Source organism: Cherax quadricarinatus, chromosome 28 (assembly GCF_038502225.1).
Source record: "Cherax quadricarinatus isolate ZL_2023a chromosome 28, ASM3850222v1, whole genome shotgun sequence".
In the NCBI taxonomy this organism is placed as follows: domain Eukaryota; kingdom Metazoa; phylum Arthropoda; class Malacostraca; order Decapoda; family Parastacidae; genus Cherax; species Cherax quadricarinatus.
In genome coordinates, this window is record NC_091319.1 from 1,878,281 (window position 1) to 1,895,580 (window position 17,300).

The 17,300-nt window shown below is 41.3% G+C and overlaps 1 protein-coding gene across 1 annotated transcript in view; it reads left to right on the forward strand.

The window, feature by feature from the left end:
• Positions 1 to 567: 567 nt before the first annotated feature.
• LOC128693142 (uncharacterized) overlaps positions 568 to 17,300 on the forward strand; it is a 34,345-nt gene continuing 17,612 nt past the window's right edge. The window contains exons 1-4 of the mRNA XM_070089559.1: positions 568 to 585; positions 3,363 to 3,492; positions 15,832 to 16,008; positions 16,973 to 17,108. Of these exons, the coding sequence (XP_069945660.1) occupies positions 568 to 585; positions 3,363 to 3,492; positions 15,832 to 16,008; positions 16,973 to 17,108 (461 nt within the window). The remainder of the gene's footprint in view (positions 586 to 3,362; positions 3,493 to 15,831; positions 16,009 to 16,972; positions 17,109 to 17,300) is intronic.

The following is a 17,300-nucleotide window of genomic DNA, read 5'->3' on the forward strand; positions in this document are numbered from 1 at the left end:
ATGGAAGCAAAACAGAGGATGAATAAAGTGAGGGTAGCTTTGTGTGTAGTCACCTATTTGTACTCACCTGTTTGTGGTTGCAGGGGTCGATTCACAGCTCCTGGCCCCGCCTCTTCACTGGTCACTACTAGGTCCTCTCTCTCCCTGCTCCATGAGCTTTATCATACCTCTTCTTAAACCGATGGATGGATCCTGCCTCCACTACATCATTCTCCAGATTGTTTCTCATCCTGACAACTCTATGACTGAAGAAATACTTCCTAACATCCCTGTGGCTCATCTAAGTCTTCAACTTTCAGTTGTGACCACTTGTTGCTGTGTCCCATCTCTGGAATATCCTGTCCCTATTCAACTTGTCAATTCCTTTCAGTATTTTATATGTCGTTATCATGTCTCCTCTATCCATCTTGTTCTCCAGTGTCGTCAGGTCGATTTTCCTTAACCTCTCCTCGTAGGACATTTCCCTTAGCTGCGGGACTAAGTCTTGTTGCAGACCTTTGCACTTTCTCTAATTTCTTGACGTGCTTGACCAGGTGTGGGTTCCATGCTGGCGCTGCATACTCCAATATGGGTCTGACGTACACGGTGTGCAGAGTCTAGAATGACTTCTTACTAAGGTGTCGAAACGCTATTCTTAGATTTGCCAGGCTCCCATATGCTGCAGTAGTTATTTGGTTGATGTGCGCCTCAGGACATGTGCTCAGTATTATACTCACCCCAAGATCCTTTTCCTTGAGTTAAATCTGTAGTCTTTGCCCTCCTAGCCTGGACTCTGCAGTCTTCTTTGACCTTCCCCACTCTTCATGATTTGCACTTGGTGGGGTTAATCTCCAGGATCCAGTTGTTGACCCAGGCTTGCATCCTGTCCAGATCCTTTTGTAGTCCTACCTGATGCTCATCCGATTTAATTCTTCGCATTAGCTTCAAGTCGTCTGCAAACAGGGACACCTCTGAATCTATCTTTTCCGTCATGTTATTCACATATACCAGAAATAGCACCGGCTCTAGGACTGACTCTTGTGGAACCCCGCTCGTCACAGGTGCCCATTCGGGCACCTCGTCTAGTACCATGACTCGTTTCCTTCCTGTCAAGAATTCTCTGATCCACTGTAGTGCCTTTCCTGTTATTCCTGCCTGTTCGTCTAGCCTTTGCACTAATCTTTTGTGTGGAACTGTGTCGAACGGCTTCTTACAGTGAAAGAAAATGCAGTCTACCTCTCTCTCTCTCTCTCTCTCTTGTCTTACTTCTGTGACCTTGTCGTAAAACTCCAGTAGGTGTGTATGTGTGTGTGTGTGCGTGTGTGTGTGAACGGTTGTTCGGGTGTGGGTGTTTGGCGGGCATGAGTGGAAAGTTGTGTGAGGGAGAGGGGGTGTACACGCCTATTTGTGGTTACAGGGGTCTAGTCTCAGCTCATGGCCACCAGCCTCACCGCAGGCCGCTAATGGGTTCTCTTTTTTCTATCTGCGTAAACCCTATTTTATCTTATCCCACCTATTCTTAAAACTGAATGGATCCTGCCTAAATCACTTTACTGTCTAGGACTCTAGGTCGTTTAACTTAGTGACCTTTCTCAGGCTGAAGAAATATTTCCTAGCATCCCTCTGTCTCGTCTATGTGTTTAACTTTATCTGTAACCTGGTGTTCCTGTTTCTCTTCTCTTGATCACTGTCCCTGTTCATTCTATTAATTCCTCTCAGTATTTTGTACGTCGTTATCATGTCACCCCTAGTCCTTCTGTCCTCTCAGGGTGGGTGTGTGGGGGCGGGTGTATGTGGCTGGATTATGGTTTGTGAATACTTATTTAAATAATAATCGTTAATAATTAATAGTATGTGCAGCATATGTCGTTTTCTATTATCTAGAGAAAACAAGAAGAGCCATGAAGTGCCATGGTCAACTCGGGAATTCGGATTAACCAGGAAGGTTGTCTTGGCTAAATTTTTAGTCAGATTCAATAAACAGGTATATATATTGCACAATTGTCTTACATAGCAATCCATTTCAAAGATATTAAACAGTGTATATACACTGAGATATATATTTCTTGATGTATATATATTTAAGTGCAATAAGATCAGAGTAAACAGGTGATCTCGCAATATGCAAAATAACCATAACGAAAAAATAATGAAATTCCAAGTTCTTTCGTGATTTCTCACATTATCAAAGAATACAGCTTGGAATTTCACTATTTTATCACTGGTAATTTTGCATATATCTAAACCTGATCTTGTTATGGAAGGTGTATTAGCTCAGTTGCTCATTCATATGTCAGATAATGTATAGAGGTCTTATGTGGATAGTGACGCTCATGTTAGTGTATGTACGTATACATGTAGGAATACATGGGGGGGGGTAAAAAAATCTACCCCTGCCGTGTTTGTCTTACCTTCATTCTGTCCTACTGATTGTCTTATTTTGCCGACTTAGTTTTACGACTAGGTGCTACAGGCCTGTAATCTACCACCTGTAGTCGTAATACCGACACTGAAGACTGGAGGTAGTGGAGATATCACGTCTGAGGGCAATGATTGGTTCAAATATTAAGCAGAAAATTAGGAGCGTTGGCATTAAAGAGCGATGTGGAGTTACCAAAAGTATAATTCAGAGGGCTGAAGAGTTGTTGTTAGGGATTTAGAGAGGCTGGAGCAGCATATGATGTCAAATATGATATATAAATCCGAGGTGGAGGAAATGTGGGACAAGGGTCTTTCTAGAAAAGGATGGACGGGGGTAAAGGAGTGTTTGAGTGCTAGGGGATTGGAGATCTAATAAGCTTGTGTGAGAGCGTTAGATTTGAGTATATGGAAACAGGTGTTTTTATGACGACGTGCAGTTGATACGTTTTTGTGAATGTACATGATTTTTTTTGCACAAAAACTTAATTATCTAACTCATCCAACCTTGTTAAAATTAATATATTATATCCCATTTGTAACCACACCTATTTTACGTTTGCTTAAAATATTTTTTTTATTTTTAACATCGACAAATATTCACCAAAAACCCGCATTTGAAAGAGGAACCTCAAGACTTTTCGATCCGTCCCGAAGCATTATCAAGTCACAGGTGTGACAAGACTGTGAACTAGGACGAACCGAAGCGTCGTCATAAGGTTCGTCTGTTAAATGTGAGTTGTTCGGTGAATTGTAAAGATTTTATCCTTTATCGACACATGTTAATTTTCATGACTAGAAGATTATCCCAAAAGCAAGTGATATTAATTATTCTGGAAAACCACTGTAAAAGAAAGTCATAAGGTTTTCCAGATGTCCAGAATGATTTCGTTGGAAGGTTAACAACTGTGAATATACACACTTTCTAGCAGAAGGTTCATTGCTTTGTATGCTAAATCTTCAAGCTAGACTTGAAACGAACGACACAGTCATATAATGAGGTCATTAGTGCAGAAAGTCACACACATGAAGTCTTATGCAGAATTCCTGCGACTAATTTGCGAGCTCCTTTGGCAGCGGTGCGACGTAGTTTGCGTAAGGATACGAAGGTTATTAAATTTGAAACTTCAGCTCGACTCTCCTTGATTGAGGCTCTTGACAATCATCTCCACTTGTTAAGGAGTCATATTCCACTTACAGGGATCAATTTTTTTTTTTTTACAAACTGCTGTTTACTCTTTGTTTTAAATTTCTCTTATTTCTTCCCGTTTTGCTGTAATTTTACAATTTATTTTGCTCTTGTTTTGAACTATCCTTTTGTTTTGGGTTTAAAATATTTTGTATAGAAATTTTGTGCGCGCACGCATGCGTACTTATTTGCTTGTTTATGGTTGTAGGGGTTGAATTTTGGTTCTTGGCATTGTCGTGTGTAATAATCTCTTTGTACTTGTTACTACGGAAGCAGAGTTCTGCTCCTGGTGCCCCGTCTTCAATTATTGTACCCTAGAGTCGCTTACTAGTGACTTAATTCACGGCTGAGATTGACATGGCCCAAGACTGAGGCTAAGAACGACCAAGGGTGAGTGAGAGTGAGGGAGAGTGAGAGGGAGACGAAGGGTGAGTGAGGAAGAGGGAGAGTAAATGCTTGCAAGAGTCTTGTATGAATTTTGTCCAAAGCCAAATTATTTTCTGACAAGCCAAGACGCCATAGAACGAAAACCGTAAACACATAGTGATAAGTAATGGTCACGGAACACCAGGTAGGCAAGAGAGAGAGACTGTGATAATACCGTGACAAAACCATGACAAATCGTCGTCATGGAACACTGTCACTAGTCCCGCGTCACCGTACAGTCCGCCAGGAAGGGATTAACAACCCTACACTTTCCCCTTACCTTTCACTATCACCATGAGGTACTCTGCCGTATATGTATACTCACCTATTTATGGTTGCAGGGGTCGATTCATAGCTCCTGGCCCCGCCTCTTCACTGAGTCCTACTAGGTCCTCTCTCTCCCTGCTCCATGAGCTTTATCAAACCTCGTCTTAAAACTATGTATGGTTCCCGCCTCCACTACGTCACTTTCTAGGCTATTCCACTGCCTGACAACTCTACGACTGAAGAAATACTTTCTAACATCCCTTTGCCTCATCTGAGTCTTCAATTTCCAATTGTGATCCCTTATTTCTGTGTCCCATCTCTGGAACATCCTGTCTTTGTCCACCTTGTCTATTCCGCGCAGTATTTTATGTGTCGATATCATGTTTCCCCTGACCCTCCTGCCTTCTAGTGTCGTCAGGCCAATTTCCCTTAACCTTTCATGGTAGGGCAATCCCCTTAGCTCCGGGACTAGTCTTGTTGCAAATCTTTGCACTTTCTCTAATTTCTTAACGTGTACTCGCCTAATTGTGGTTGCATGGGTCGATACTCAGCTCCTGGCCCAGTCTCTTCACCGAGTGCTACTAGGTCCTCTCTCTCCCTCTCCTCCCTTTGTGTACTCACCTAATTGTGGTTGCAGGGGTCGAGACTCAGCTACTGGCCCCGCCTCTTCACCGACCGCTACTAGGTCCTCTCTCCCCCTGCTCCATGAGCTTTATCATACTTCGTCTTAAAACTATGTATAGTTCCTGCCTCCACTACATCACTTGCCAGACTATTCCACTTCCTAACTGCTCTATGACTGAAGAAATACTTCCTAACATCCGTTTGACTCATCTGAGTCTTCAGCTTCCAATTGTGGCCCCGTGTTTCTGTGTCCCATCTCTGGAGCATCCTGTCACTGTCCACCTTGTCTATTCCACGCAGTATTTGGTATGTCGTTATCATGTCTCCCCTGACCCTCCTGTCCTCCAGTGTTGTCAGACCGATTTCCCTTAAGCTTTCTTCATAGGACATTCCCCTTAGCTCTGGAACTAGCCTTGTTGCAAACCTTTGCACTTTCTCCAATTTCTTGACGTGTTTGACCAGGTGTGGGTTCCAAACTGGTGCTGCGTACTCCAGTATGGGCCTGACGTACACAGAGAGTGTGTGTGTGTGTGTGTGTGTGTGTGTGTGTGTGTGTGTGTGTGTGTGTGTGTACTCACCTAGTTGTACTCACCTAGTTGAGGTTGCAGCTCCTGGCCCCGCCTCTTCACTGGTCGCTACTAGGTCACTCTCCTTGTGTGTGTGTGTGTGTGTGTGGGTGGGTGGGTACTCATCTAGTTGTGGTTGCAGGGGTTAATTTACAGCTCCTGGTCCCGCCAGGAGGTGTGTGTGTGTGTGCACTCTATTGTTGTTAGCAGCCTCAGCACTTGTCCCTCTCCTTGAAAACACGCGGCCTGTTTCATTATCTCATCTTGTCCCTGTCGTACCTGTTCTTTATCAATATCCCTGACTATCTTCATGTGAATGTAAGCTGGACTGTTCTGTTTCTGCGCTTCAGAGGAGAGGTTTAAGCAATGGCTATGTCTGGTGTATTTCTTGTAATCGTTTCCGTGAGTTATTTGCCCCTTATGGTACTCCATCTTCGTTTTCCTTTCCCGGTCCCACAGTTTCATAACTTGGTTTATGCTCTGTTAAACTGTGTATAGTAACTGCATATTTGTAGAGACGGGCAGCATTATTATCATGGCGTCTCGTCTTTAATATTTTTATTTGAATTATATATATTTTTTTAAATTAACAGTTGTCGACAGCACTGTCTGCTCTTGGATTTCATTCCAAGTGTCTGCTAAATATACCCATCATGCACCCACCAACCACCACTATCCATCCCTCTCATACCCACCAAACACTATTATCCATTCATCATGCACCCACCAAACACCACTATCCCCCATCATATACTCGTATATTCGTGATGACAAGGCAGTCATTGCGTAAATCTATACACACGGTTGCATTCTCACTCTCTCTAACCCTCAATCTCTCTCACGACAGTGTGACTTTGAGGTTATATATATATGTACGAGTATATACATGGAAGCCTGGGCGGTAGTGTCAGTCGCACACTGTCTCTCCTTAATCTCCATCAGAGCCGCAACTGGCGGTAAGCCCTCCCACCTGCTTGCTCATCTGCCCACTTGCCATCTCTGTCAGACATCGAGTTAAATAATAATGACCAGGCTAAGGCTGCACGGAACAGGCTGTAACGAAGAAGACGCAGTTGAGAGGGGAAAGTGAGAGGTTGACCCCGCCGACTTGGTCCAGTTTATGGTGACAAGAGGAAACCATCCCTGGAAATCTACCCAAGGCCGCAGCTCTTAGCTCCTTGCCCTAAATACCCAGGTTCCAAGTCCCCAGATATCAGGCACTGAAGAAGGTACTAGGCACCTCTACCCGATCATCTTTTTTGAAAACAAGTGACATCGGCCCTAGGCAAATTCTGCTGTCAAGAACCACACTCACGACACGACAGCCTGAGGCAGTTTGCTGTGAGTGCTGGAACCTGTCTCGCAACGCGCTGCGTGTGCTAAAACTTGTCTCACAAAGCTCCTCGAGTGCTAGAACTTGTCTTACAAGGCGTTGGAAGTGCTGGAACGTGTTTCATAAGGCGATAAGAGTGCTGTAACTTGTTATGTAGGGTGCTGCGAGTACTAGGATTGGCCTTGCAAGACTCTGTGAGAGCCGCAGTGAGTACAGACCCTTCATGAGACTTTTTTGCTAGTGAGGCAAGTGAGACGAAACACTCAAGCTATTTTGTTTAGTGAGTGAACCAAGAGTAGTGTCATCGACCTAACATAGTTTAAGAGTACGGAAGAAGCCCATTCCCAGAAATCAACCCCAGATCATATATCATCATACAGATTGGTGACATTGCATTTACCTTGCTGGGTAATAAAGAGCCTGTTGTTAGAGAGTGAAAGGAAGGTGAACTCCCTTTTCTAAAAATATGAAATTACTTATAACTACTGAACAATGGGCTAAACCAAGCATGTGGAATAAATAAGTAAAATACCATAAGGACTACAAATGGATAGAAAGCTTTCCTCTTCTAAGATAAATTATTAGAATCTTAATCGTCGTGTTGACCTTCAAAGGTGGTATTGTATATTAGGAAGTTCTAGACCCGTGTGTGTCATTTAGCACGAGTGGTGAAGGCTCGAATCTCCTGTCCTCTAATTGTGGCCTGGTCTCTGACCAGCCAGGCTGTTGGTGCAGGTAATGGTGGTGGTAATGCTGGCAGTAATGGCTGTGGTGTCCGCACCAGTGTTGGCTGTGGTGCCACCCACGGCAGAGACCAGGGGCCGCGATGACCAATATTACCAGACCAGATGGTCTTCAAGGAACTCCCCGCACTCCAAGTTTCTGGCCACGACGGTCTCGAGAAGGCAAGAGGAGGAGAATCAACAGATTCCGGCACCTACTGAGGACTCTTCCGCTACCTACTGGCCCTCCTACGTCGCCTCCTTCACCGCCTCCTCCCATCTTCCTTTACCGGTCGGGGACACGCAAATCCTGCCTCCTGAATCCCTGACCAACGGTACCAGTGGTCGTGACGCCAGGTGTAAGTATCCTGTACTACAAGGAAAGATTAAAATCTTTGCCACCTCACCCGGTTCTCCAGCTGCCATTTATCCTGTACTGCTGCTGTGTGTGATTTGTTCCTTTATGCAAATATTTTAGTTGCTGTGTGCTTTCCTGAGTTGCCATACTTTTTTGTAACACATTTCTAAGTTATTGTTGACCGTGCTCACATGCTGTATTATTATTATTATTATTATTATTATTATTATTATTATTATTATTACTCACGAAATTGAAATAACATGATTGCAGACAAATCAGAGAACGGGTTGGACTTGAACTCACGGCCAAGAAGTCCTAAAACTTAAAGACCAGTGTGTTAACTAATTGACCAGCTGGCTCTAATAAGAGTCATCTAAGTATATTTCTATATACCACTGACGAATCCCACACCATCGTGACTGTGGTTAACGCACTGACCTGTGAGTTTTAGGACTCATACGCCGTGGGTTCAATCCCCACCATTCTGATTTATTTATTTATTTATTATTATTATTATAATTATTATTAAGTTATAAATCAGTGTTTTTGCACATTGTATTTCCATATATATTACATAATTGCTATACACTTATAAATTCAGTTGAATTTTACATTGTTGCTATTATTCTCCAGGTATAGCATTTAGTTGGTATATAAAGGTGGGAGACGGCCGACTTGTTAATATATATATATATATATATATATATATATATATATATATATATATATATATATATATATATATATATATATATATATATATATATACTCGCATATTTGTCATGCGTACCAGGAAGACAGGAAGATTTTATATACAATAAATATAACGGTAATAAATATAATTATAAAAATAATAGTATTCAATGATTCATCTCTCTCTCTCTCTCTCTCTCTCTCTCTCTCTCTCTCTCTCTTGCTTTCTCTCTTTCTCTACGTAATGTCCTGGCCAGTCACAAAGCTTCCAGTGACTCCGACAAGCAACAATGCAACCAATCACCACGCGGCTTACACTTGAAATGGTAGTCTAGATTGCTTTTTTGGGTGTTGTTATGTTAGGCAAATGGGATTTCTGACTAAAGCAGAAAAGCTGATTTGTGATTGTTGACTCAGTTGCGTGTTAGTCAAAACCGCTGCCAAGAGTAAGGATAAAGCTGGACTGTAACCGCTGACAGAGTTGTTTGTCAAAGTTGCTGGGTGGAGGATGGGTAAATGCTAGCTAGCGTGTGCTTCTCTTAGTAAGTAGCAACAGTCTGGGTGATCCTTACTTATCATTAGTTTCGTAAGCACTACCTACAGCTTCTCTTTTAACCAATTTTCAATTCACGTATTTTCTTTATCACAGGCTGTATACAACGAAGTGTATTTCTGTACATATACACTTACATTTTAATCTCTATACTAGGTAAGAAAATATTAGTGATACAAGTTTACAGATGAATTGCAGCCATGATATTAGCAGATGATAGATTATCCACCGCTACACAGAGCAAGATTATAAAAAAAAATCATAAGACAGAGAAGACCAAGCACGAAATACAATCCTGCGTCGCATAACGTTCCGGTCAACGATGGACTGCATATACGATGGTGGTGCAAACAAACCTCCTGCGTTGCCAGTCGTATAAAAGTATGGCACATGCAATACTTGATAATGATAAGCAACTATGTTACCGGTTTATGTATTTACTCTACTGTATTTGTTATCGTTATTCACGAGCGCACTCTTTCTACTTAAAAAAAAAAAAAGTTTAATAAAAAACATGGACCCCAATACCGAAAGGTTTTCATTAATAGCGATATCTGCTTACAAGCAAGTCTATGATAAAACTATATGTCCTAGGTGTGTATTTGGCTATACCATCTAGGCTTGTTTAAGTACACTCTGACGTTCGCACAACGACGAAATCGCCTAACGACGCATGTCTCATAACGAATCCACGTTGTTAAGCGACGCAAGACTGTACAGGCTATGGTGAGAGGGGCTACAAATGTCACAAAATGAAAATGATCTATACCAGACATAATAATTCCAGGCATAACATTAACCGTATAACAGCGCAAGCGCGCCTGGCAAACTTTATAGATACATTCATGTACCTCAACAAATAATATTTAAGGACCCCATATCCGACGTACGTCACACCAGTCAGAGTAACAGCACAAGTACGGACCTCCACCTACGTCTTTTGATGTGATATATTTAATTTTTATCTGAGTGGATGGGTAAGTCAGTGGCCTCGGTCAAATGACCAGACACTCCACTGAGTGAATCATTATATCTCTGATCCGCGTACTTTTCCTATTTCAGGGATAAAATTCTACACACAAAGCAAAATGATAAATTAGACATATGTGCAACACTTGGGTATCCTTAATGAGGAAACGTTTTGTCATGGAGTAGCTTCATCAGTGACGATCAGAAGGAGTTTGAGGTAATCCCTCCCTCAGCCACTGAGTGGCGAAACGTTAAAGATATCCAAGTGTTGCACACGTGTCTAATTTATCAACTTGTAGGTTCTCTTAATCATTTATCTACAAAAAGAAATGACCTAATAAAATAGATTGAAGGAGCTAATCATCATGACACTGGAGGACTGTAAGACTATAAGACAAATTGAAAGGAGGGTACGAGAGACACGTGAACATAGACGGAAGTTAAAACACAAATGATTCTCAGGAATGTCAACGATCTCGATAAGTTGTACAAGCAGAGTTAATACGTTAATTTTAGAATAGGTACGACAGAGCCCACGAGGTCAGGAATAGTGTGTAAGCCTTCGTGAATAGGCGATAGGAGGGGCTAGGAACAGAATCGACTCTTCCAATCCCACGTCCAAGTAGCAACAAATAGGCTAGTACCACCACTGTCGTGCCAGCTTGTCACGACATGCGTGTCATGACAAGCACCAGCGATAAATCTTTCCTTGAATGATAGATTTGGAAGAAATGTGATTTTATTATTAATTTTCTACATATAACTGTGGTTGCAGATGTTCACCTCCATGAAGCTATTACTGTGAAAATTATGAAGAGTTTTGTCCTAATTGTTGGATTAATTCGTGTGGTTTTTTCCTCGGAACTACCACATGGCTTTCTAATCTTGATGGGCAATTAATTATTGCTGAATATTAATTTGTAAACTGAAATTAATAAAACAGATATTAAACTCAGAGCATATACACAAAGATATACACTTCTAGGTGTATATAGACATGTACGTATATATACATGTATATGTCTGCTTAGGAGGAGCTGCAGGAGATTCATAATCTTTGATATATTCATGTTTTTTTTTAGTCAGTTTATTCTGTCTATAAATAAAGTTCACATAAAATATAGAAAATAAGGGGTGGTAAAAGAAGAAAATATTCCAACAGCTCAGGGGAGCACCTTGAGTTTTCCCTGAAGTACGTTTATTCGCTTCTCTGAATATGAGGGTCCCCAGTCCAGTTCTAGAGCTGCTACCTTCATATATATATATGTGTGTATATATATATATATATATATATATATATATATATAATATATATATATATATATACATATATATATATATATATATACATATATATATATATATATACATATATATATATATATATATATATATATATATATATATATATATATATATATATATATATATATAACCAAAGTAGATGAGGTAAACATAAATATTATGCAAAATTAGGGTGGTAGCCTGCCCCGGGTCTCTGGAAAATGCTATCTCCTCCTCCTCTTCCTCCTCCTCCTCCTCTTCTTCCTCCTCCTCCTCTTCTTCCTCCTCCTCCTCCTCATTCTTCTTCCTCCTCCTCCCTCCTCCTCCTCCTCCTCCTCCTCCGTGGCATCTTAAAGACGGCTCCATTACGTGTCTTGGCCTTCATATTTGTCAGCCATTGTGGAGGAAGGCTTCGCAGCTTGTAAACATTATTCACACTAAAATGGGCCTTTCGGAGCACTGGAAAACATTATGTAAATTTTGTATACACATTCTCTGCGTTCTGTAGACAAGCGAAGCAGGAGTACGAATGTCTGCTCTTTTCTGTGCTAGAGATAGAGAGAGAGAGAAAGAAAAAGAGAGAGGGAGGGAGGGAGGGGGGGGGTTGACGCGATAAAGAGGGGAGAACATAAACTAGGAATGTGGAAAGAAGGGGTGAGAGCAAAGGAGAGAGAAAGCAATGAAAGGTTATTATTAATAATTATAATACTATTATTATTGTATGAAACGGTAAACCTGCATGGGTCATTCGGTGCAATGACTTGTGGAGGTTCGATTCTCTGTCCAACAATAACGAACTACTCTCGCAGCCAGACTTTCAAGAACAAAGTTTGGACACTATAGGTCATTTTTTTTATTTCATCTCAAACACTGGGCAGGAAAAAAGTAAGCAGATCTCTCCAGAACGTTTAAGAGAACATTGTAAGTTCAACTGTCAAGCTGAGAGTGAATACTGAATATTTAAGAGAACAAGGTACGTTCAGCTGTGAAGCTGAACGTACCAGGAGCAAACACTGATTTGATGTTTTTTTTTTATTTCGAATTTGAATTCATGTCATCTTTTTCAAGATAATTAGTTTTTGAAATGGTATAATAATTTTGCCCAGCCTCCAAATTTGAATAGTTATCTATAGAAATATCTTCAGATGTATAGATATCTTGAGAAATCTAGTCAAAAATTCTCTTACGATCATATTAAATTAGTTGGAAGCTACTGTACATATCGACAACTCGGGAGCTGCAGGCCTGATATGAGACCTTTTTTTGCTAATATCCTTCAGTGTGTTCCTTGAACATGACTGTTAAATCCAGAACGTAAACAACACAGTCATTACGCCCTTATATTTTACTTAATTCATTTTGCACTTACTTTTTCCTCCACACACCGTTAACCTACTGTAGCGATGTTTGGCCTATTTGACTTAAGAGTTTTCTTGTGACTATGATAATCAACTGATTAAAGAGTTTAGTTACACGGTGTTTTACAGCATCTCGGGAAATAGTTTAGAGTGAGCTTACAATTATGCAAGATTTCTTGTTTATTTAACTCATCGGCCCTTTGTTACAAGGTGCGGAGACCCCAAGAAGGAAACTTAATAATCATCATTCATTTAACAGCTGAACATCACAGTTTAAGTTACTCTTTAGTCATTAATTATGATATACTCACTCATCCTTAAAGATGTGGACACTGTACTTCCCACCTCCAGAACTGCAACATCCTGATCCATCCTTGAAAATGCATAGACTGTATTTTTCACCTTGAGAGCTGCAACATCCAAGCCTATCCTTCCGAGTATAGGCACTGTACTTCCCACCTCCAGAATTCAAATTGTATCCAGATATTTTTTTTTTTTTATTATCACACTGGCCGATTCCCACCAAGGCAGGGTGGCCCGAAAAAGAAAAACTTTCACCATCATTCACTCCATCACTGTCTTGCCAGAAGGGTGCTTTACACTACAGTTTTTAAACTGCAACATTAACACCCCTCCTTCAGAGTGCAGGCACTGTACTTCCCATCTCCAGGACTCAAGTCCGGCCTGCCGGTTTCCCTGAACCCCTTCATAAATGTTACTTTGCTCACACTCCAACAGCACGTCAAGTATTAAAAACCATTTGTCTCCATTCACTCCTATCAAACACGCTCATGCATACCTGCTGGAAGTCCAAGCCCCTCGCACACAAAACCTCCTTTACCCCCTCTCTCCAACCTTTCCTAGGCCGACCCCTACCCCGTCTTCCTTCCGCTACAGACTGATACACTCTTGAAGTCATTCTGTTTCGCTCCATTCTCTCTACATGTCCGAACCACCTCAACAACCCTTCCTCAGCCCTCTGGACAACAGTTTTGGTAATCCCGCACCTCCTCCTAACTTCCAAACTACGAATTCTCTGCATTATATTCACACCACACATTGCCCTCAGACATGACATCTCCACTGCCTCCAGCCTTCTCCTCGCTGCAACATTCATCACCCATGCTTCACACCCATATAAGAGCGTTGGTAAAACTATACTCTCATACATTCCCCTCTTTGCCTCCAAGGACAAAGTTCTTTGTCTCCACAGACTCCTAAGTGCACCACTCACTCTTTTTCCCTCATCAATTCTATGATTCACCTCATCTTTCATAGACCCATCCGCTGACACGTCCACTCCCAAATATCTGAATACATTCACCTCCTCCATACTCTCTCCCTCCAATCTGATATTCAATCTTTCATCACCTAATCTTTTTGTTATCCTCATAACCTTACTCTTTCCTGTATTCACCTTTAATTTTCTTCTTTTGCACACCCTACCAAATTCATCCACCAATCTCTGCAACTTCTCTTCAGAATCTCCCAAGAGCACAGTGTCATCAGCAAAGAGCAGCTGTGACAACTCCCACTTTGTGTGTGATTCTTTATCTTTTAACTCCACGCCCCTTGTCAAGACCCTCGCATTTACTTCTCTTACAACCCCATCTATAAATATATTAAACAACCACGGTGACATCACACATCCTTGTCTAAGGCCTACTTTTACTGGGAAATAATTTCCCTCTTTCCTACATACTCTAACTTGAGCCTCACTATCCTCGTAAAAACTCTTCACTGCTTTCAGTAACCTACCTCCTACACCATACACTTGCAACATCTGCCACATTGCCCCCCTATCCACCCTGTCATACGCCTTTTCCAAATCCATAAATGCCACAAAGACCTCTTTAGCCTTATCTAAATACTGTTCACTTATATGTTTCACTGTAAACACCTGGTCCACACACCCCCTACCTTTCCTAAAGCCTCCTTGTTCATCTGCTATCCTATTCTCCGTCTTACTCTTAATTCTTTCAATAATAACTCTACCATACACTTTACCAGGTATACTCAGCAGACTTATCCCCCTATAATTTTTGCACTCTCTTTTATCCCCTTTGCCTTTATACAAAGGAACTATGCATGCTCTCTGCCAATCCCTAGGTACCTTACCCTCTTCCATACATTTATTAAATAATTGCACCAACCACTCCAAAACTATATCCCCACCTGCTTTTAACATTTCTATCTTTATCCCATCAATCCCGGCTGCCTTACCCCCTTTCATTTTACCTACTGCCTCACGAACTTCCCCCACACTCACAACTGGCTCTTCCTCACTCCTACAAGATGTTATTCCTCCTTGTCCTATACACGAAATCACAGCTTCCCTATCTTCATCAACATTTAACAATTCCTCAAAATATTCCCTCCATCTTCCCAATACCTCTAACTCTCCATTTAATAACTCTCCTCTCCTATTTTTAACTGACAAATCCATTTGTTCTCTAGGCTTTCTTAACTTGTTAATCTCACTCCAAAACTTTTTCTTATTTTCAACAAAATTTGTTGATAACATCTCACCCACTCTCTCATTTGCTCTCTTTTACATTGCTTCACCACTCTCTTAACCTCTCTCTTTTTCTCCATATACTCTTCCCTCCTTGCATCACTTCTACTTTGTAAAAACTTCTCATATGCTAACTTTTTCTTCCATCAATCGCTCCTCTTCCCTCCCGCACCCACTTTCCTGTAACCACAAACTTCTGCTGAACACTCTAACACTACATTTTTAAACCTACCCCATACCTCTTCGACCCCATTGCCTATGCTCTCATTAGCCCATCTATCCTCCAATAGCTGTTTATATCTTACCCTAACTGCCTCCTCCTTTAGTTTATAAACCTTCACCTCTCTCTTCCCTGATGCTTCTATTCTCCTTGTATCCCATCTACCTTTTACTCTCAGTGTAGCTACAACTAGAAAGTGATCTATCTGTGGCCCCTCTATAAACATGTACATCCTGAAGTCTACTCAACAGTCTTTTATCTACCAATACATAATCCAACAAACTACTGTATCCAGATATATATTAATATATTTACTCTTGTAAATTATTAACCATGATAACTCCCTTCCCGCAGTCTTCAAACTCTCAGTGTCACCGCTATTCAATCTCTTCTCCGCGGCTCGGATCGTCACTGGCCCCTGTACTGCTTCTTCAGGGGACAATGGTACTTGTTACTCTTCTAACATCTGCAAGAATCTTGGAGGAGCTGCTTCCGGTACCTGTTCTGGTGGCTCCGGCACCTGCTGTGTCTGTAAGTGTGTGGGCACCAGCAGGCCAGGCTCCTGCTGTGTCTGTAAGTGTGCGGGCACCAGCAGGCCAGGCTCCTGCTGTGTCTGTGAGTGTGTGGGCACGAATGGGTCAGGCTCCTGCTGTATATGTTGTATACGTGAGTGTGAGGGTACTAGTGCGTCAAGGGTAATTTTAAAACACAGGACACATACGCAATGTTCTTGTAGCCTGCTCTACATGATAATGAGTGAGTTGATAATCTCACACTCAGTACTTGCAATTTGCCAATTAAATTATCTCAATATTTTTTCATAATTTTAAAACCCCTTTGGTATATTTTACTGTCTTCGATAAAAATTTGTACTCTCGATCTGGGACGCCTGAGAGTCTTTAAGCTGGCTCAGGAAGTCTTTAATCTAGGCTCAGTAAGTCTTTAATCTAGGCTCAGTAAGTCTTTAAGCTAGGCTCAGTAAGTCTTTAATCTAGGCTCAGTAAGTCTTTAAGCTAGGCTCAGTAAGTCTTTAAGCTAGGTTCAGTAAGTCTTTAGGCTAGGCGCAGTAAGTCTTTAAGCTAGGCGCAGTATGTCTTCAAGCTAGGCTCAGTAAATCTTTAAGTTAGGCGCAGTAAGTCTTTAAGCTAGGCTCAGTAAGTCTTTAAGCTAGGCTCAGTAAGTCTTTAAGCTAGGCTCAGTAAGTCTTTAAGCTAGGCTCAGTAAGTCTTTAAGCTAGGCTCAGTAAGTCTTTAAGCTAGGCTCAGTAAGTCTTTAAGCTAGGTTCAGTAAGTCTTTAAGTTGCTTTATGTTCAAGGCTGTTATGTGTTACAGTAGTGGGAATAAGTTGCGTTATTTGTACTCAGCGATATAAAATTTGGTTCACGTGGCATAAGTAAACCCTTAACTTTCTCTTTCACCTCTGGTATCTCAACTTCCCCTTCTACAAACTTCCCTTCTGAACATTCTTCTTAGTTTCTCATCCATTCCTCCACAGTTCAACAATCGTGTGGAGGGATGACCTCACAGAACTGCACTTACTTCGTTAACACAAACTACCCAAAATCCTACAACGACGTCGGTTCCTGTCAACTCACCGTCAACAAGATCAGCAACAACATTTGTCAACTCAGGTGAGTGGACTCTTCTTTTTTTACAATCTCTGTTTATCATATTCAAATTTTTATACATTTTTTGTGTTGCACAAGGATAATGTAGTTTATAGGTAATAATACATCGTTAACACAAAAGAAAGCCACTAGTATATGAGAATGCATTATGGGCAATATTCGTCCTCTTCATTTCTTAAGTTCCCCTTACCCTTT